The sequence below is a fragment of the Pseudophryne corroboree genome, chromosome 3 (genome assembly GCF_028390025.1).
Source record: "Pseudophryne corroboree isolate aPseCor3 chromosome 3, aPseCor3.hap2, whole genome shotgun sequence".
Taxonomy (NCBI): Eukaryota; Metazoa; Chordata; class Amphibia; order Anura; family Myobatrachidae; genus Pseudophryne; species Pseudophryne corroboree.
Genome location: NC_086446.1, coordinates 610104382 through 610125531, shown reverse-complemented (window position 1 = coordinate 610125531; position 21150 = coordinate 610104382). Strand labels below are relative to the sequence as shown.

The following is a 21150-nucleotide window of genomic DNA, read 5'->3' as shown; positions in this document are numbered from 1 at the left end:
GACCAAAGTGCTGGGCGTGATCACGAAAAGTGTAATTTGGGCGCCCAGACGGGTTACTTTTTGCACATTTGAATAGCTCCATTTGGGCACCATCTAGTGGCTGCCAGCGGGTAAACATTTAAATCTCGCCCATTATATGCTAAACGAGGACAGTTGTACAGCTGCATAATCACAAATCTCAAAGTTATTAAAACATTTATTAAGTCTTGTTAAAAATTAATCTCTAAAATGAAAACATAGGATTTTCTGATACAGGTTTTAATGCAAATTTCATACATAAGGTACAGAAATAAAAAGTGGCACATGTTTACTTGAGAGATTTAATTTATCAATGCAAATACTTTTACTCAAAACTCCCTAAGCTTAGGGAGGACATGTGCAAAAACTGGTGAACTAAACAATGGTGCTGTAACCCATAGCAACCAGATCATAGCTGTTAGAGTCTACAACAATAAAAGAAACATCTGCTTGGTACAGCAGCTGTTCCTCTATACCAGTTTTCAGAGATCGGGAGAGAGTGGTAGCAGGGCCAGTTCTGGGGTTCTGTGCGCCCCGGGCGGCAATAGGGGGCGTGGCTTCGTACAGGGGGCGTGGTCATTTACGCCCCCTGTACAGACTAAAATTATGTGCGGTGCGCGATGACGTCATCGCGCACCGCACAGTAAAGGACCTCTCCACGAAGGGAAACTAGACGCGTACGCGCCTAGTTTCCCTTCACAGCAGCCAGCGGGGGGCAGCGGGCAGCGGGGGGCGCAGCAGCAGCTGATCTTGCCCTGGTGCGGCGCCCTCCGGGTGAGTGGTAGGCCCACATTTCTCAGCTATGAACAAGAGGACACATTTTCAGATTTTATACTATGGGTCAGAGATTCATACAATTCCTGTTTATATCCAACATTATTTTCTCTGCCATGAAGGCTACAGTATTTTATTTCATTTCTTTGCTGGTTTGTCTGCGTAGAAATGTGCAGTTTATCATAACTTTTGCAAAACAATTTGTTAACTCTTTTCCTCTCCCTCTCGACTGTGAAACCGTTTGGCTACTGCAGTGATGAGTGCCGCTCCCTTCCCACTCCCATCCTCAGACAGCATAAATGTCACATCGCATTTTGGCGACAGTCTCTTCACTGTCTCCTGCAATATCCTAGAGAAACTAAGAAGACAAAAATATATTAATATAAACACAATATATGATATTCAAAATGTAGCAATAAGCTCAATAGTGTGCTACAAACCCATAACACATAAACAAAACAATGTTGTGTCATTCATTGGTGTATACATATGGCAATGTTTGTGGGTCCGTGGTCTGCTCAGCCCAATCTTCACTAAGCCTTTTGGTGAACGCAGCATTAATGCGCTTAAAATAGGCATAATTTATCCATGTGGCTAACTCTCTCATTGTACTGTATACATGGGCGGATTTAGGGGTGATGGAACCCCTAGGCACAACAGTAATGGCCGCCCCCCGCCTGCCTAAATTTATTATTTTTATTGATGGGCTATAAGCCTTCATTTGCTGAAAGTCAATTTAATAAAATAATAATAAAAAAGCTAACTATGACTTTTTATTTTTAATTATGCATAAATATTTACTAAGTAGGACAGCTTACAGGGACAGTATGTGCATGTCCTCCCCGTTTACACTCCATTCAAGATGGCACTTGGTACCATCTTGAATGGAGTGTTACTGTGGAGATATTTGCAGTTACTGGTACTTTTTGGGCTGACAGTACCAACACAAGCATCAAGTCCCGCCCCCAAACAAGTGCCGCCCCTAGGCACATGCCTCACATGCCTAATGGGAAATTCCCCCCTGACTGTATCAAGAACATTTAGAATTATTACATCATCACTATAATTGCAATGAAATCTGTGTGTATGTGCCTCATAAGAAGCCATGATTCTTATTTCAAATGGCATATATGCATTGCAGCATTCACCACACAAATAAGGCTGAACATACCATGGATGCAAGACATGCACTACGTGTGCTTGTGTTTATGCTGGGCAAATGCAGTTCAAGATCTGGAATAGACTATTTGGATATTTTAGAGAGAAACTCCATACCATACTTGCAGAGGCGGATTGACCATAGGGCTTACAGGGAAGATTCCCGGTGGGCCGACGCACCCTCGGGCCTGTTTTGTTTGAGGACATGTGGTCCTTTTTCTAGACATAATGAATAAGATGCAAAATAATTTTTATATATGAAAATTACTTTGCCACTTAGCCTGTGATTGCAGATGATCTAGTGTATGCTCTGTCTGCCTGCTTGGCTGACATATAAGATTGAGTGAATAGTGATTGGGATATGGTTGGTGTAATAGGCAAGAAAATATATCTTTCTAAAGAATGATATAGTTTCCTAAATTCTAAAGGTGTATCATATAATGTGCTCATAATAAGTCTTAGGGGGAGGGTGCTGCTGCCATGGCCCATGGCTAGACCTTACACCTCTGGTGCTGCCAAAGTGGGGCCACTAGTACAAATTTTTGTTCCCAATCCGCCCTGCATACTTGAGCCATTGGTTGTGGCTTTATTGTAATATTTTGATGTACTGCAGTAAATCTTCCAAAATAAATCATAGAACCAACTGGAGAAAAGTCAACATTAACATTATCTAGGGGATTTGGTAGTGTGCCCAGCCGTGAATAAAATCACACATTTTGCAATGTTGTTTGGTTAAATTTACAAATAACCAAATGTGTGGGTGTTTTGGACACAGAAAAATCAGAGGCTGCTCGTCTGGTACTTGTGCTGAATAAGTGAATTTGGAGGGTCTCCATTCATCAGGGGTATTGAACATGTGGCCCTCCAGCAACTGTGGAACTACATATCCCAGCATGCCCTACTACAGTTTAACATGCCCTAATAGCAAAATAGTGGCAGAGCATGCTGGGATGTGTAGTTCCACATCAGCTGGCGGGGGTTGCTATATGTTGAATATATACCCTCCAACATTTTACACATGAAAAACGGTACAAATTAGGAAAAGGGGAGTGGCAACAGGTAAAAGGGGGCGTAGCCACAACCCCCTTCCCTATACTTTCACTGTTAATTTGGAGAGTCAAAAATCAGTACAAAGCCCTTTTTGGCAGGTACAGACCATAAAAAAAGGTACTGTACCTGCCAAAAAGGTACAGTTGGAGGGTATATGAATACCCCTGCCACACATTTTCACTGATGATGAATATGATATACTTCTGTCCATATTTTAAAGCCTGCCCAATAACAATCAAATCATATTTTATTACAGATAAATGTGCATAAATAAATATGTGAGAGCCATATAAAACATTATCCTAACCCCTTTATAACCTCCTGATGGTCACTGTACACTGCAAATGACAGCTTAATATGCAATGTGAATAACTGGTCTTTAAAAATAATTAATATAATGTTACCTTAATGAATAGGTTAAATCCGTATACAGTAGATACAAGTTCCAAACATTATGTAAATCCTGTATTATTTGATTACATTAATATTGCGTTATCACTTACTGTGGGTGTAACTTATACAAAGTCCCATCAACACCAACGGTAGTCTTGAGATGATCCAGACCCCGGTTTTCTCGAATTTTATCTACAACTGCAGCCAAGCCGGCTCCACATAACTTTGCTGCTCTCGCTGATACTGCACCACAAACCTCCTTCACAATGATACTGTCATCACACGTACTGTCTAAGCCAAGCTGCTGGAGGATCTTCCTGACCTGGAGCAGAGCCAGACGATCACTGTGTAAGATATTATACAAAGATATAGTGTATTAACTACAGACACAAAATACACACAGCAGCTCTACACGTTATAATATGTGGCAGTAATAAGATATAATTATCTGAGAGCCTTGTCCTATTTACTAGCTCCTCTGGCACAAAATGAAATATATGCTTAGCCATTGGGCTCCAATGTCCAATGCATCTACACTAGACCGATCTAATTCAACGTGACGTGCCACCGAACCCTGGCTGCGCTTGTCCACCATATACGGTGCCCCGATCCCATATACGGTGCACCTCTATGAGTTGTGAGGAAACACTTGTGATGGGCAGTACGGATGGTGTAATGGTTAGCATTACTGCCTCACAGCACTGAGGTCATGGGTTCAATTCCCACCATAGCCCTAACTGTGTGGAGTTTGTATATTCTCCCCGTACTTGCGTGGGTTTCCTCCGGGTACTCCGGTTTCCTCCCACAATCCAAAAATATACTGGTAGGTTAATTGGCTTCCAACAAAAATTAACCCTAGCATGACTGCGTGTACATGTGATAGGGAATATAGATTGTAAGCTCCACTGGGGCAGGGACTGATGTGAATGACCAAATATTCTCTGTAAAGCGCTGCGGAATATGTGTGCGCTATATAAATAACTGGTAATAATAATAATAATGTTGCCGGCCATGTCCTGAATTGCCCCAAAGGGCCTTATTCAGATTTAGACAAACAACTGTTTTATGTATGTATTTTTGTTTTACACATGCACACACACAAAAAGCATAAGTCCCATGCAGATTTGTGCATACTGTATCTAAGACTTTACATCTAGAGAGATGGTGGGGGCAGGGTTGGGCAATAGTAACTTAGTAAGCGGACTACAGTGATGGGCTGTTCATGTACAGTAAGTGCAACTGAATTAGACTTGGATGCATTACTAGATTACTGCTTTGGAGGCATATGTTTTGCGGGTACAGTAATGATGATAACGACAATGAGCACCTCTTCTAGCTACTAACAATTGGTTGTTCACAGATTAGCTTCCAAGCTCATAGTGGTTCACTCATTAGCATCGCGGCTATATTATAGCAATTTATGTCCATCTATTTTATTATTAATTTATCATATTGATTTAGCCTAGCAATAGTTAAATAATTCCTATTTAATATTTGAAGGGGTAAAAAATGGATGTGGCTTTTGCTCTTATTAAGTATGTAGCACAGGCATGCACAGGAGCCAAGGGTGTACCACTCTGGGACCTCCCCCTCCGCAGCAATAATGGACAGTTCTTCCCACCCTCCCCCTCCAGGATATAGACTGCTTACCAGAGCGGCCCAGGTGAGCAGTTTATGTCCCAGAGGAAGGGGTAGAGGAGGTAGTCCGTGCGCATGTTTATGATGTGTAGAAATTCTCTCTTTTATACATGAAAACTTTCTTACATTATTATATAGCGGTAAATGTATTATAACGCCACATATCTTGCCACTATAGCTCTTCCTGCTTCGCCTCTTTATCAAAGGGAAGCAGGAAGCACTAGCGACAAGATGTATTAACATCCAAAGTGAGAGAGTGAAAACTCCTCCCACAGGCGATACCTGTCAGACCCACCAGCGCATCAGCCCAGTGCTCATGCACTGTGTCTCTCCTCCCAGCCAGCTTCACTGGGTATGTGCATGATCTCGCAACCATCGCAAGATCTCCTGTGCAGCCCAGAGCCAGCAGCCACAGACAGTGGCTGTAAATGGGGCCGCTACACCTGCAGCTGTAGAAATCAATAGCTACAGTTGTCTGAATGGTCAGGGGACCGTTCATACTTGGGCTGGCACATTGGCACACAGCGCCAATAATGACAGGGGGAGTACCCCTTTCATGTAGCACACATCAGCACAGTAATACATGAGGGAGAAGCGTATCAGTGCACATAACGTGTGCTGATACCACTTTCTCCCATAGCGACAAATAATACATCTTCCCCATAATGTGCAAATAAGATAATGTGACCTTTGCATTCACTAGATACACTATGAAACCATAGCCAGTAGCATTGGGGTGGGGTGGGGGGAGAGCGTACACTTTACCCGTGTCGGGGCTACTGAGGGGGGGAGTGGAGGGTGTGATCCCTCACCGCCTGCACATCATGCATGGAGAGAGAGGACACGGCTTCTGCAGCAGCCTCTCTCCTCAGCCTAGCACATGGCATGTGTTGCTGTGTGTTGCACTGGGGAGAAAGGCAGCTGCAGAAGCCATGTCCTCTCTCTCCCTGCGTGATGTGCTGGGGGTGGGAGACCACACCCACCACTCTCCCCCTCAGCCGCTGACGGGCATGTCGTTGAAAATAAGGTGCGGGTTCGGGGCGGCCACTTGATGCCACACACGGCCTCTGCGACCCAAAATATGGCGGTTCTGCGTCTGCTTTTGCAGCCTGGCTGCGGAGGCAGGGGGGCATCCAAAATTCATCGATGTGATAGCAATTGCATTGCAATCGCATCGTTGCCAGGCATTTACATACTGGGCACCCTTGCCCTGTGCTGGGTGGCCCCCAGCATGCAATCGCAGCCAGTTGCAGTTTTGTTAAAATAGCAAAACTCTAACTGAAGTTGATTAAGGCCCTGTGTTTGCTATAGGAAAATGTATCATGTTGCTAATGTTCTATGTATCATTTAATTACTATATAATCTGGCCTCCCTACCTGTTTAGCTTCCTCTCTGTGTTCTATCTCTAAAACTGCTATAAAAAAAGATAAAGACGTATGATGTTGCTGACGTAAGGTACACACTTATAAAAATCTTAAATTATTATTTTACTGATTAAAGTACAGTACAAGGGCCCTCATTCCGAGTTGATCACTCGCTGCCGATTTTCACAGCGATCAGGTAAAAAAAACGGCAAAACTGCGCATGCGTACGGGCCGCAGGGCGTACGCGCGACGTACTTTCACATAAAACTATGCAGTTTTACACAAGGTCTAGCGACTCTTTTTCGTCGCTCTGTTGATCGGTGAGTGATTGACAGGAAGTGGGTGTTTCTGGGTGGTAACTGGCCGTTTTCCGGGAGTGTTCTGAAAAACGCAGGCGTGTTAGGTGAAAATGCAGGCGTGCCTGGGGAAAAGGGGGAGTGGCTGGCCGAAGGCAGGGCGTGTTTGTGACTTCAAAGCAGGAACTAAACAGACTGAAGTGATCGCAAGGAAGGAGTAAGTTTCGAGCTGCTCAGAAAATGCACAATCTTTTTTGTAGCAGTTCTGCTATCCTTTCGTTCGCACTTCTGCTAAGCTAAGATACACTCCCAGAGGGTGGCGGCCTAGCGTTTGCATTGCTGCAAAAAGCAGCTAGCGAGCAATCAACCAACTCGGAATGAGGGCCAATATTAGCAAACCAAGAATCTCAGAGTCAGAACACATAACAATAACCTTTCAATCTGAGACAAAAATTTTGTTTCAAATATTCCTTTTGTCCTCAGCCGTTCGGAGATTTGTCCACGAAATAAGAGGCCGCCTTTAGTTAGGTCGATCAGAATCTGTCTCACAATCTCCCCAAGGTACATGCCACTGGTCATCTTTTCATAGCTGTGTGAAATACAAATAGATAATTAGATAACAGGTAGAGTCTAATAAGTGCAAAACAGACCCAGTCAAATTCTAAGCACAGTGCTAAACAAAACCGCATGATCTAATAATATAAAATAAAAATGTTTCACAAATATTTGCAAGACAAAAATATTTTCCAGCTCTTGCTGTGAACTTTAGGACTGATTCAGAGTCGGATGAAAGTTCAATGCCGCATGCAATTAGCACTGAATTTCCGTCCGTACTCCAGGAGGGGCATGTAGCAGACATCACAGTAGAAGAGACGCCTCCTGCATGTAGCTGTGATTCCAGCACTGCGACCGACGTCACAAGATGGGATCCAACAAGTGGGGGCTGCGAGGCCAGGAAGTCGGCGTGGTGATATGCAGACCCTTGGCTTTCCCCTCCCCCACCCTTTTCAGTAAAGCAGCCCTTCCTCCGCTCCCTGCCCACACCCCTTAATGCCGCTGCATGTCAATTGCAAGGCCCGTTCTGCACATGTCTTGCGCAGCTGCAGATGCCCGATAATCAGGAATCTGCGTGCAGCCCCTCTTCTGCGAGAAATTCATAATCAGGATTCTCTGCTTCAACACAGGGAAAGGCTTTCTTTTATCTAACTGATCCTTTACTGCTAATGGTGAGTGAGACTCATCCTCTACGTACAGCCTAAAACCTATGTATGAGACCCATGCACCCCACAATACAGGGGCTACACAAAATCCTACCGATCACTTCCAGCTGAATACTGAGGGGTTTCTTGTTAAGCCAATGTGCCTCCTAGGTAATGAGCATAAATAATAGTGGTAGGGGTATTCTCCATTCATTTTTTACAGGTTGGGTTCATGTGGCCAGCGGTTGGGAGACCACCGGTCACGATACCGATGGTGGGATCCCGGATTTCAGATGGCCGGCAGGGGGCGAGCGCAACGATGCCCCTTGCGGGCTCGCTGCGCTTGCCACGCAGCAGACTCAGTGTCTCGCTTTGCTCGCCACAGGATCCATTCCCACTCTATGGGTGTCGTGGACACCCGTGAGTAGGAATAGTCCCTGTTGGTTGGCATGCCGACCGTCGGGCTGTTCACCGCTCGGGATCCCGGCGTCGGCACAGTGGTCAGCGGTCTCCCGACCGCTGGTCACATAACCGCATCCCATTATTTAAAGCACTTTTGTGATTTCTGCACTTATTTTAATGCACTCATGTTACTTAATGGAGCAATCTCCAGTAATTGCTGTTTATACAAGTAGTAACCAACAAGTTGGGCAAACAAATGTACACACTTCATTGTCCTGTCTCAGTCAGAAGGCTGAAGTAAAATGAATTGCCTATTCAGGCAGCTGTTTGTAGAAGGCTGAGTTATGTACTTCTTTTCTCTTACCAAGTAATTACATTTTCCAATCTGTACAATGAAATAGTAAAAAAATAAAACAAAATAAAGCAAGTAATGATATTTTTTTATGATGCTCTTCTGTTGCCGACTATCATCAGTGATTTAATAAATAATAATTGACAGTATTTTACAAAAGCAAACAAATCTACACAAAGACATACTGTATACTTCTCGTATAACCATTAGAACACCCCATTTTTCCAGTTTATATTGACATTTTTGTAGTGTCATGTCTCAATATACTCTGAAAATAAGACACAGAACATACAAACAATTTGAGATAAAAAAAAGAAATCATAGAATCATGTGGCTTAAAAAACAATCTTTTCTATTGGTAGATTTAACCCAGGGCTGTAACTAGGTATGGGCAGATGGTGCTTTGCCCACAGCGCATTTGCCCTGTGGGCGCACCGTACGCATCCACCGTGATTAGGCAGACACCTGCTGCGCTGCTCGCTGTGTATAGTACAGTAGGCAGTGCTGATCAGGTAGTCTATACTCATGTGCTCTGACCCCCTCCTGCTCTTGCAAAGTGTGTGAACACTTTGAAGAAGGCAGCAACGGAGACCTGCTGCTTAGGGCGCAGCGTGGGCGGAGCTGTTGCAGTCACAGCCTTTGACCACTATATAAATCGTCTCTCCAGCAACAGGAAAGCAGGCTGTGACTGGTCCCTTTTGAGGCCTGATATCTCCGCTCCTACAAGGCTCCTGATAACGGGACAGGTATCTTTGTGAAGGTGAGACCCTCTAGTTTTTTGGGGTCGGTGGACCGCATAGAAGCTGAGATAATTAGCATTAAAGTCGGCAGCATCGCATCGACACGGGGAAGGGGGGGGTATTAGGGGGATAGGGGTGTTTGCTGTAACATTCACTTGCTGATGGCCGGTGGGAAAGGGGGTGAGCTTTGGGGGGGGGGGGGGCTGTGTGAATGCATAATAAATGAGTGTGTCAGTAAGTGCCGGGTATCGGTCAGTAAGTGGTGTCTTGTGTGTGTCTGCAGTGTCGGACTGGGCTATGAAGGGCCCACCGGGGGAATGCAGTTATAGGGACCCATACTTAGGTGTGTGGCTAGCCTCCACAAAGGCTTGAAATACACAATAGTATAGTGCAGTGTAATGCAACATATCTACCATGTATAATACAAGTGCACAGTCTGGAACCTGATCCCTAGAGGAAGGAGTGGGCCCTCAGGCAGTGGGGCCTACTGGTGGTTTCCCTGGTACCCCTGTGGGCCAGTCCGACCCTGTGTGTCTGTAAAGGGTATCTGTGTCATTAATTGTGTCTGTCAGTATGTATGTATAATAATGTGCGCGTAATGTCAGTAAGGGGTGTTTGTGTCAGTAAATAGTATGTATTTTAAGGGGAGTCAGTGTGTTTGTGTTTGTGTCAGTATGCAGTATCTGTCAGTAAGTGGTGTCTGTGTCAATAAGTGTCTGTCAGTAAGTGTGTCTGTCTGTCAGTAAGATGTGTCACTAAGTGTATCTCTGTCAGTCAGCGCCTGTGTCAGTGCGTTTGTGTTAGCAAGTCGTATCTGTCAGTAATGGGTGACTGTCTCAGTAAGCAGTATCTGTGTTAGAAGTGGTGTCTGGCAGTAGGTGTCTAGGCAGGGCATAAACTGGTGTGGGCAGATGGTGCCTAGCACACAGCACACTTGTGCAGTTGGCTCACCATCCGCATACACCCTCATTGGCCACCACCAGCTGCAGCACTGCCTACTACAATTTATAACCATAGCGTTGCGCCAAGCTCCCTCTGACGGACGCATCGCTGCTGATATACAATAGCCATCAGTGCTGGGCAGCAGTCTCAGTCTCCGCTCCTCCCCCCTGCTCCTACACTCGTGCAGCAGCCCAGTGTCCTTCCAGCATACAGGCTGGTCCAAGGACGTGCCTCCTCCCAGCAGAGAGCCGCACAGGGGATGTCAGGAGGATGGTTTGAAGAGGGACATCCCCCTCCACTGCAGCTATGGCTGCCCACACTCCCAGGAAGAGGAAGCTCAGCTCCGCCACTGCCAGGTGAGTGCACTGCTGCCACCATTACATAGGTACCTGTGTGTGTGTGTGTGTGTCTCCCCATGTGCTCAGGCTAGGCTCCCGCTACTGGAGCTTAGCTGCTGCTGCTCATGTAAATCAAGCCATAGCATCTCTGTCCCTCTCCCATCTCTCTTCCCCTCCCACCCCTCTCTCTCTCTGTGTCTCTCTACCTGCCAACCATACCTCCCACCCTCTCTCTCTCTCTCTATCTCTCTCTCGTGACCCTACCTGTCGTAATGTGTAAAAGGGAAACTCTGCTGCCATAATGTGTAAAAGGGGGCTCTACCTGCCATAATGTGTAAAAGGGGGCTCTGTCTGCCGTAATGTGTAAAAGGGGACTCTACCTGCCATAATGTGTAAAAGGGGACTCTACCTGGAGTAATGTGTGATAGGGGCTCTACCTGCCGTAATTTGTAAAAGGGGCTGTACCTGCCATAATGTGTAAAAGGGGGCTCTGCCTGCCGTAATTTGTAAAAGGGGTCTCTACCAACTGTAATGTGTGACAGGGACTCTACCTGCCGTAATGTGTAAAAGGGGCTCTACTGGTGTAATGTGTGTAAGTGGCGCTACTGTGCGGTGTAATTTGAATCATGGAGACTATTGTGTAGCATAATATGAATTGGTATTATTTTGTGGCCATGCCCCTTCTCCATGAAGCCACGCCCCTATATTTTTGGCGTGCACTGGCCCTCTTATAAATATGAGGGGGCGCCAATGCTGTTTCTTGCACACAGAGCTAAAATGTCTAGCTACGGCAATGATTTAACTGCTGACATAACTTGTAACGATCTTTCTACAATGAGAAACAAATACTGGGGGTCATTCCGAGTTGATCGCACGCTAGCTGTTTTAAGGAGCCGTGCAAACGCATAGTCGCTGCCCACAGGGGAGTGCATTTTTGCTTTGCAAGTGTGCGAATGCCTGTTATTGATTTATGGAATCTTATTTAAAAATATTAATATTTAATATATCATATATGGTATTTAATATATGGATATATTTCAATTAATATGCATTTATCATATATATCTGCAAGTATATTATGTCAGGCTTACTAAGTGGCTGATAAATATATGCAGTCCTTATATATATATATATGACTTATGAAATTATGAAGTTAAGATTCCTTAAAGAGAGTTCAAGCTTGAATATTACCGCTCTTTTTATATGATTCTTTATTTACAGGCAGATCAAATCGTACAGAATAAGATATACACAGTAGTGATATATATACTAATTATTATATTAAGCTATGCTATGCTTCCTTCGTTACATAACATAAAACAACATGACATAAGTTTCACAAACAGTTTCAATTACTATCATATTTATACTTGCAAGTTAAAGATTGCCATCCCAAGAATCATTCCTTCTGCATGTTCTCCATGACTTCTCCTCCTGACTGACTTCCTTCCTTCTCCTTCTCCTCCTTCCTTCTTCCTCTAACTCCTAACTACAAGTCTGGTCCTTTTATCTCATATTTTACCAATTCAAACTATCATATTCTCATAGTTTCCAATGGAATAGGTAATTATAGGTTTGTCAGATTCCAAGGTGTAATAAAACAAACATTGAACTGGGCTGTCGTGTCCTGTTCACGGAGGCATGGTGTCATAAAAGTGTGGTGTCCACACTGCCTTAAGCAAGTATAGTATTGTAAAATCTGGAATGTCTTTTCATCCAAAGTTCTGTTGTATTGCTCCCTAGCTTTAACCTTTACTGGACAATAGACAAACCAGTTTTATAATTGCGATAGGTATTGCACTCTTGATTCTGATCTACTGTAAGCACACCTGTGAATTCCAATGACCAACAGAGCTCTGTCACACACCTATTATCATTTATGGCCTAATACCTTTTCTCTACAATGACTCTTGATCTTACTGTGACCTCTCTAGCCTTATTTATGACTAGAGCAGAATAAACCTGTTCCCCACACTGTTTTACCATCTTGCAGTAAAACACAAATATACAGTATATCTATATAAACACATACACAAACCTAATCTCTTAAATCAGCTAAACATTACCTCATACATTCAAACTTATTTCATATCTATTCCTTACTATATATATCCACTATACTGTCCACTATGGTAACATCGCCTATTTATAATGAATTATATTTTGATTCAGACAACATCTATTGCCCTAATATTATACTAAGTGCAGACAATTACCTATAAGGCAACAGTCGCCCCCTTGTGGCCATGAGAAATTATTTTGATTGGCCACACATTAAACTAGCGTAATTGCTTCCAAATACATTTCAAAATATTTCTTCAAAACATAACTTTCGTTGTAACCATAATATATACCATAAGTGTAATAATAATAACCATTATGATTTTAAAAATCTCTAAAAATTCTTAGCTTACCTAACCTTATTCTACTTTTTAACTAAAGCAGACAAGACTGAGGTTTTTATTCAGTATTCATGAGGAAAACTAATTTCTACAGACATTTGGAATACCATAGCCCAATTGTAGACCTTTTTTTCTGTATCTGGATCAGTACGTTTGGACATTTTTGCTGTTCTTGTCTGTAGCAATTTACTGGGATAGTAATGTCATCTGCGTGGTTTGCTTGCCATTGGAGATGTATTACGTTTGCATCATGAAGGCAGTTGAAGTAGAATTCTTCATAGCAGCTGCTCCTTTGCTTGTCATTTCGCTGTTTGAGGCAGAGGGCTGTGTACGTCGAGTGCTGTGTCTTGAACATTCAGTACTTGTGACGACCCTCAGTAATAGTAATAGTCTTTATACAGTCTTTAGCAGTTCTGTTTCCTTTGCGTTTATCCAATGCCGCAGTTGTGACCAGTGTCCATATTGCTTTGCACAAAACAGGTTGTGATTTTGAATAGAACAGGCATATGTGAACCAGTCCTTTTTTTTTTCTTTCTTTCCTTGCTTGTTAATAGTAGGTCTTAATTGTCTTCGGGCAATAGTACCACAAATGGCTGTGAGTAGTACACCTACTCTGTTCTGTATTTCCTCACTGAATAAATTACCATGCAGTCTTAAGTCTCCTTATTCTACCTTGAACCTATTTATATATCTCAATCTTAAATAACCCTATACCAGTTTAACCCATATAAAGGCGTTTTCTATCCTACCTATATTTTGGCTAATAATTATTTAAAATGCTTTTGATGTGTATATAGTAACATCCTGTCAATACAATAAATGAATACAATTTTGCTTCAAACAGATATTAAATATCATTTAGGAATGGCTTTGACTAAATCTAATTCCATCCAGTATTAGATATTTAATTACTTTTGAAGCTTTTACGAAGGAAGCATAGGTAGTATCTACTGTGTAATATAAAAAAAAACCATAAAATATTTACAGGGTATATAATACAATGATATAAAATATATATATATATATATATATATATCAGACAAATGTTTACACATATATTTGATTAAGGTATATGAAGGGATGAGACAGTTCTGTATAATCACAGTGATGAGATGTGCTGTACACTGTTGTGGGGGTGTACATGTAGTTTGAAAGACAAGTAATGATTACTTGTGATGAAAGGGTTAATGAAAACCTTCCCCTTTCTTGTGAAACTGGAAAACTCCTTGAGGATTTGTCCATATATCCGTCTTTAGGGATGCTATGTAGATTTTGCTGGATAGCAGCGATGAAAGGGTTAATGAAGACCTTTTCCCTTGTAAATTGGAGTCTTTTTGGAGTCTTGCACCATTCTGTATACAGGTTGCCAGGATTACTATGAATCAAACAAAAAGACATACAATGAATATCACAGATATTTATACAGTGATTTAACATAGATTGCTATGCATTCTGTCCTACCTGCTGCATGTTATCAGGTACAGAATTTACAAATGTGTCTTTAAAGATTGAATAACAAACAAACAATTGTTTCTGGCCTGTGCCAATCTTTCCTGTCACATTGTGTGTCAATGACAGCACAATTGTCGCTGCAGATATGATGCAGGTTTAATTTGGAAACTGTGGCTGTTGGAACATCAAAGCAAACAATGGCTACATTGGATCTAACAAGTAAAGGAATGATACTACCGTATTCACTTGTGACCATACTCCCTTGTGACGTAGCCTGGGCCCAGACTGTCTCCAACCATAGCGTTTGCTGCTTGGCGTGGCTCCTTAGTCTGGAAGAATCTTGGAGCTTCTGAAAAAACCTACTTTTGTGGGGAGAGAAACTTGTTAGACTTTGCCAAATATGTATTGCAGGTCCCAGGGCTTTCTGTCTTTCCACACCTGTAATAAAATGGTTATGGCACCAGGGCATAAAAACATTTTCATCCTGGTGATCCTTTTTGTCATTGTTAATTGGTGTGTGGTTTGCAGAATGACACTCTGCATGTGGTCTCTCTGAGAGCATGCAAACATTTGCACCATCACTAGATGTCTCTGAGTGTTGTGTGGGGGTTACAAAAGTTTGGGAACCTTGTTTGTAAACATGCATTCCTGAATTAATTCCATGGATTTCCCCTTTAAACATGTTTCCAGGTGAATACATTTCAAGGTTTGCAACTCTGGTTGCCATGGGAGTTTTCACCATGGGGAACTTCTCCACCCCTGTGTGCACTGTACTGCTGCTATCAGTGTTTAAATCTGCTGACAATTCACCTTTGCCTAAGGGCATAACAAATTCTTCATTTACATTGGGAACTCTGAGAGTGTATTCAGCAGAATACTCATAATCTGAGTTACAATAATCTTCCCCTTTAGTAGAAACAGTATAGGGGACATCTCCTATTGCTGCTACCTCCTTTACATTAATGTGCTGTCTGATGATAGACACATCCTGCACATTGCTACTTTCTTCATTTACCAAAGAGGCTGTTCTGCTGGTGGTCTGTGTGACCATAGCAGACTCTGTGTGCTGCACATGGACAATGCTGTCCTGAGTCTCACCTACATCTACAATATTCTCCCTTGTACTTTCTTTTATCTCCTCCTGAGAGGTCATGACAGTTTGCTTACAATCTGCCAGGCTTTTTGCTTCTGCCCCAAACTTTTTCTGTTTATTTTTCTGTTTAAGGGACTTAAATAATGAATGCATTTTTGCATTAATGGTCAGGCACGCCTTACGAAGACGTGAACCTGATCCTTCTTTACATTTCTGTTTGGCTTCTAAAGCCGCAGTTCTGCGCATTTTTCCTAATGCTGCTGCAACTTTTTGCATATTTAACATTACAATGCTAAATTTATATATTCTTTGTTTTTAGTACTGAAGGTATCCTCTCCTTAAGATTGACCGGTGTCTTAAGGTTAAACTCTAATACCTGGTACATTTATACATTTATTTGGAAATACTCATTTCCACTGTGCACATTTTCTATTCTAGGCCTTTAAATTCTTTATTCTCATTTGTAACCTATTCCACTGTGATCTTGTACTTTGCCAGCAGGCTTACAGCCATTGGTGCTGCTTCCTAATAGATATTATGTTAGTTAAAATAACGTACATTGCACTAACACATTTATCCTAGGTTATACAGAATACAAAATTGACATTACACAATGGTAATAAATTTTCATAGATACATCCCCACCGTGATTCTGCAGATTTGGTAGCCAGCTTATAGCATTTGCTACTCCTCATAAATATTATAAATCAGATAATCAGATTCAGTAATAACAAGTCCAATTCGTGGTCGCCAATATTGATTTATGGAATCTTATTTAAGAATATTAATATTTAATATATCATATATGGTATTTAATATATGGATATATTTCAATTAATATGCATTTATCATATATATCTGCAAGTATATTATGTCAGGCTTACTAAGTGGCTGATAAATATATGCAGTCCTTATATATATATATATGACTTATGAAATTATGAAGTTAAGATTCCTTAAAGAGAGTTCAAGCTTGAATATTACTGCTCTTTTTATATGATTCTTTATTTACAGGCAGATCAAATCGTACAGAATAAGATATACACAGTAGTGATATATATACTAATTATTATATTAAGCTATGCTATGCTTCCTTCGTTACATAACATAAAACAACATGACATAAGTTTCACAAACAGTTTCAATTACTATCATATTTATACTTGCAAGTTAAAGATTGCCATCCCAAGAATCATTCCTTCTGCATGTTCTCCATGACTTCTCCTCCTGACTGACTTCCTTCCTTCTCCTTCTCCTCCTTCCTTCTTCCTCTAACTCCTAACTACAAGTCTGGTCCTTTTATCTCATATTTTACCAATTCAAACTATCATATTCTCATAGTTTCCAATGGAATAGGTAATTATAGGTTTGTCAGATTCCAAGGTGTAATAAAACAAACATTGAACTGGGCTGTCGTGTCCTGTTCACGGAGGCATGGTGTCATAAAAGTGTGGTGTCCACACTGCCTTAAGCAAGTATAGTATTGTAAAATCTGGAATGTCTTTTCATCCAAAGTTCTGTTGTATTGCTCCCTAGCTTTAACCTTTACTGGACAATAGACAAACCAGTTTTATAATTGCGATAGGTATTGCACTCTTGATTCTGATCTACTGTAAGCACACCTGTGAATTCCAATGACCAACAGAGCTCTGTCACACACCTATTATCATTTATGGCCTAATACCTTTTCTCTACAATGACTCTTGATCTTACTGTGACCTCTCTAGCCTTATTTATGACTAGAGCAGAATAAACCTGTTCCCCACACTGTTTTACCATCTTGCAGTAAAACACAAATATACAGTATATCTATATAAACACATACACAAACCTAATCTCTTAAATCAGCTAAACATTACCTCATACATTCAAACTTATTTCATATCTATTCCTTACTATATATATCCACTATACTGTCCACTATGGTAACATCGCCTATTTATAATGAATTATATTTTGATTCAGACAACATCTATTGCCCTAATATTATACTAAGTGCAGACAATTACCTATAAGGCAACAGTCGCCCCCTTGTGGCCATGAGAAATTATTTTGATTGGCCACACATTAAACTAGCGTAATTGCTTCCAAATACATTTCAAAATATTTCTTCAAAACATAACTTTCGTTGTAACCATAATATATACCATAAGTGTAATAATAATAACCATTATGATTTTAAAAATCTCTAAAAATTCTTAGCTTACCTAACCTTATTCTACTTTTTAACTAAAGCAGACAAGACTGAGGTTTTTATTCAGTATTCATGAGGAAAACTAATTTCTACAGACATTTGGAATACCATAGCCCAATTGTAGACCTTTTTTTCTGTATCTGGATCAGTACGTTTGGACATTTTTGCTGTTCTTGTCTGTAGCAATTTACTGGGATAGTAATGTCATCTGCGTGGTTTGCTTGCCATTGGAGATGTATTACGTTTGCATCATGAAGGCAGTTGAAGTAGAATTCTTCATAGCAGCTGCTCCTTTGCTTGTCATTTCGCTGTTTGAGGCAGAGGGCTGTGTACGTCGAGTGCTGTGTCTTGAACATTCAGTACTTGTGACGACCCTCAGTAATAGTAATAGTCTTTATACAGTCTTTAGCAGTTCTGTTTCCTTTGCGTTTATCCAATGCCGCAGTTGTGACCAGTGTCCATATTGCTTTGCACAAAACAGGTTGTGATTTTGAATAGAACAGGCATATGTGAACCAGTCCTTTTTTTTTTCTTTCTTTCCTTGCTTGTTAATAGTAGGTCTTAATTGTCTTCGGGCAATAGTACCACAAATGGCTGTGAGTAGTACACCTACTCTGTTCTGTATTTCCTCACTAAATAAATTACCATGCAGTCTTAAGTCTCCTTATTCTACCTTGAACCTATTTATATATCTCAATCTTAAATAACCCTATACCAGTTTAACCCATATAAAGGCGTTTTCTATCCTACCTATATTTTGGCTAATAATTATTTAAAATGCTTTTGATGTGTATATAGTAACATCCTGTCAATACAATAAATGAATACAATTTTGCTTCAAACAGATATTAAATATCATTTAGGAATGTCTTTGACTAAATCTAATTCCATCCAGTATTAGATATTTAATTACTTTTGAAGCTTTTACGAAGGAAGCATAGGTAGTATCTACTGTGTAATATAAAAAAAAACCATAAAATATTTACAGGGTATATAATACAATGATATAAAATATATATATATATATATATATATATATATATCTATCAGACAAATGTTTACACATATATTTGATTAAGGTATATGAAGGGATGAGACAGTTCTGTATAATCACAGTGATGAGATGTGCTGTACACTGTTGTGGGGGTGTACATGTAGTTTGAAAGACAAGTAATGATTACTTGTGATGAAAGGGTTAATGAAAACCTTCCCCTTTCTTGTGAAACTGGAAAACTCCTTGAGGATTTGTCCATATATCCGTCTTTAGGGATGCTATGTAGATTTTGCTGGATAGCAGCGATGAAAGGGTTAATGAAGACCTTTTCCCTTGTAAATTGGAGTCTTTTTGGAGTCTTGCACCATTCTGTATACAGGTTGCCAGGATTACTATGAATCAAACAAAAAGACATACAATGAATATCACAGATATTTATACAGTGATTTAACATAGATTGCTATGCATTCTGTCCTACCTGCTGCATGTTATCAGGTACAGAATTTACAAATGTGTCTTTAAAGATTGAATAACAAACAAACAATTGTTTCTGGCCTGTGCCAATCTTTCCTGTCACATTGTGTGTCAATGACAGCACAATTGTCGCTGCAGATATGATGCAGGTTTAATTTGGAAACTGTGGCTGTTGGAACATCAAAGCAAAAAATGGCTACATTGGATCTAACAAGTAAAGGAATGATACTACCGTATTCACTTGTGACCATACTCCCTTGTGACGTAGCCTGGGCCCAGACTGTCTCCAACCATAGCGTTTGCTGCTTGGCGTGGCTCCTTAGTCTGGAAGAATCTTGGAGCTTCTGAAAAAACCTACTTTTGTGGGGAGAGAAACTTGTTAGACTTTGCCAAATATGTATTGCAGGTCCCAGGGCTTTCTGTCTTTCCACACCTGTAATAAAATGGTTATGGCACCAGGGCATAAAAACATTTTCATCCTGGTGATCCTTTTTGTCATTGTTAATTGGTGTGTGGTTTGCAGAATGACACTCTGCATGTGGTCTCTCTGAGAGCATGCAAACATTTGCACCATCACTAGATGTCTCTGAGTGTTGTGTGGGGGTTACAAAAGTTTGGGAACCTTGTTTGTAAACATGCATTCCTGAATTAATTCCATGGATTTCCCCTTTAAACATGTTTCCAGGTGAATACATTTCAAGGTTTGCAACTCTGGTTGCCATGGGAGTTTTCACCATGGGGAACTTCTCCACCCCTGTGTGCACTGTACTGCTGCTATCAGTGTTTAAATCTGCTGACAATTCACCTTTGCCTAAGGGCATAACAAATTCTTCATTTACATTGGGAACTCTGAGAGTGTATTCAGCAGAATACTCATAATCTGAGTTACAATAATCTTCCCCTTTAGTAGAAACAGTATAGGGGACATCTCCTATTGCTGCTACCTCCTTTACATTAATGTGCTGTCTGATGATAGACACATCCTGCACATTGCTACTTTCTTCATTTACCAAAGAGGCTGTTCTGCTGGTGGTCTGTGTGACCATAGCAGACTCTGTGTGCTGCACATGGACAATGCTGTCCTGAGTCTCACCTACATCTACAATATTCTCCCTTGTACTTTCTTTTATCTCCTCCTGAGAGGTCATGACAGTTTGCTTACAATCTGCCAGGCTTTTTGCTTCTGCCCCAAACTTTTTCTGTTTATTTTTCTGTTTAAGGGACTTAAATAATGAATGCATTTTTGCATTAATGGTCAGGCACGCCTTACGAAGACGTGAACCTGATCCTTCTTTACATTTCTGTTTGGCTTCTAAAGCCGCAGTTCTGCGCATTTTTCCTAATGCTGCTGCAACTTTTTGCATATTTAACATTACAATGCTAAATTTATATATTCTTTGTTTTTAGTACTGAAGGTATCCTCTCCTTAAGATTGACCGGTGTCTTAAGGTTAAACTCTAATACCTGGTACATTTATACATTTATTTGGAAATACTCATTTCCACTGTGCACATTTTCTATTCTAGGCCTTTAAATTCTTTATTCTCATTTGTAACCTATTCCACTGTGATCTTGTACTTTGCCAGCAGGCTTACAGCCATTGGTGCTGCTTCCTAATAGATATTATGTTAGTTAAAATAACGTACATTGCACTAACACATTTATCCTAGGTTATACAGAATACAAAATTGACATTACACAATGGTAATAAATTTTCATAGATACATCCCCACCGTGATTCTGCAGATTTGGTAGCCAGCTTATAGCATTTGCTACTCCTCATAAATATTATAAATCAGATAATCAGATTCAGTAATAACAAGTCCAATTCGTGGTCGCCAATATTGATTTATGGAATCTTATTTAAGAATATTAAT

The 21150-nt window shown here is 40.9% G+C and overlaps 1 protein-coding gene across 1 annotated transcript in view; it reads right to left on the bottom strand.

Annotated features, from left to right (window-relative positions):
- Nucleotides 1–716: 716 nt before the first annotated feature.
- The window catches only part of LOC135058077 (hexokinase HKDC1-like), a 117902-nt gene continuing 97468 nt past the window's right edge, over nt 717–21150 (bottom strand). Inside the window, exons 15-17 of the mRNA XM_063963702.1 lie at nt 7125–7280; nt 3504–3737; nt 717–1150 (exon numbers count right to left, since the gene is read on the bottom strand). Of these exons, the coding sequence (XP_063819772.1) occupies nt 997–1150; nt 3504–3737; nt 7125–7280 (544 nt within the window). The 3' untranslated portion in view covers nt 717–996. The remainder of the gene's footprint in view (nt 1151–3503; nt 3738–7124; nt 7281–21150) is intronic.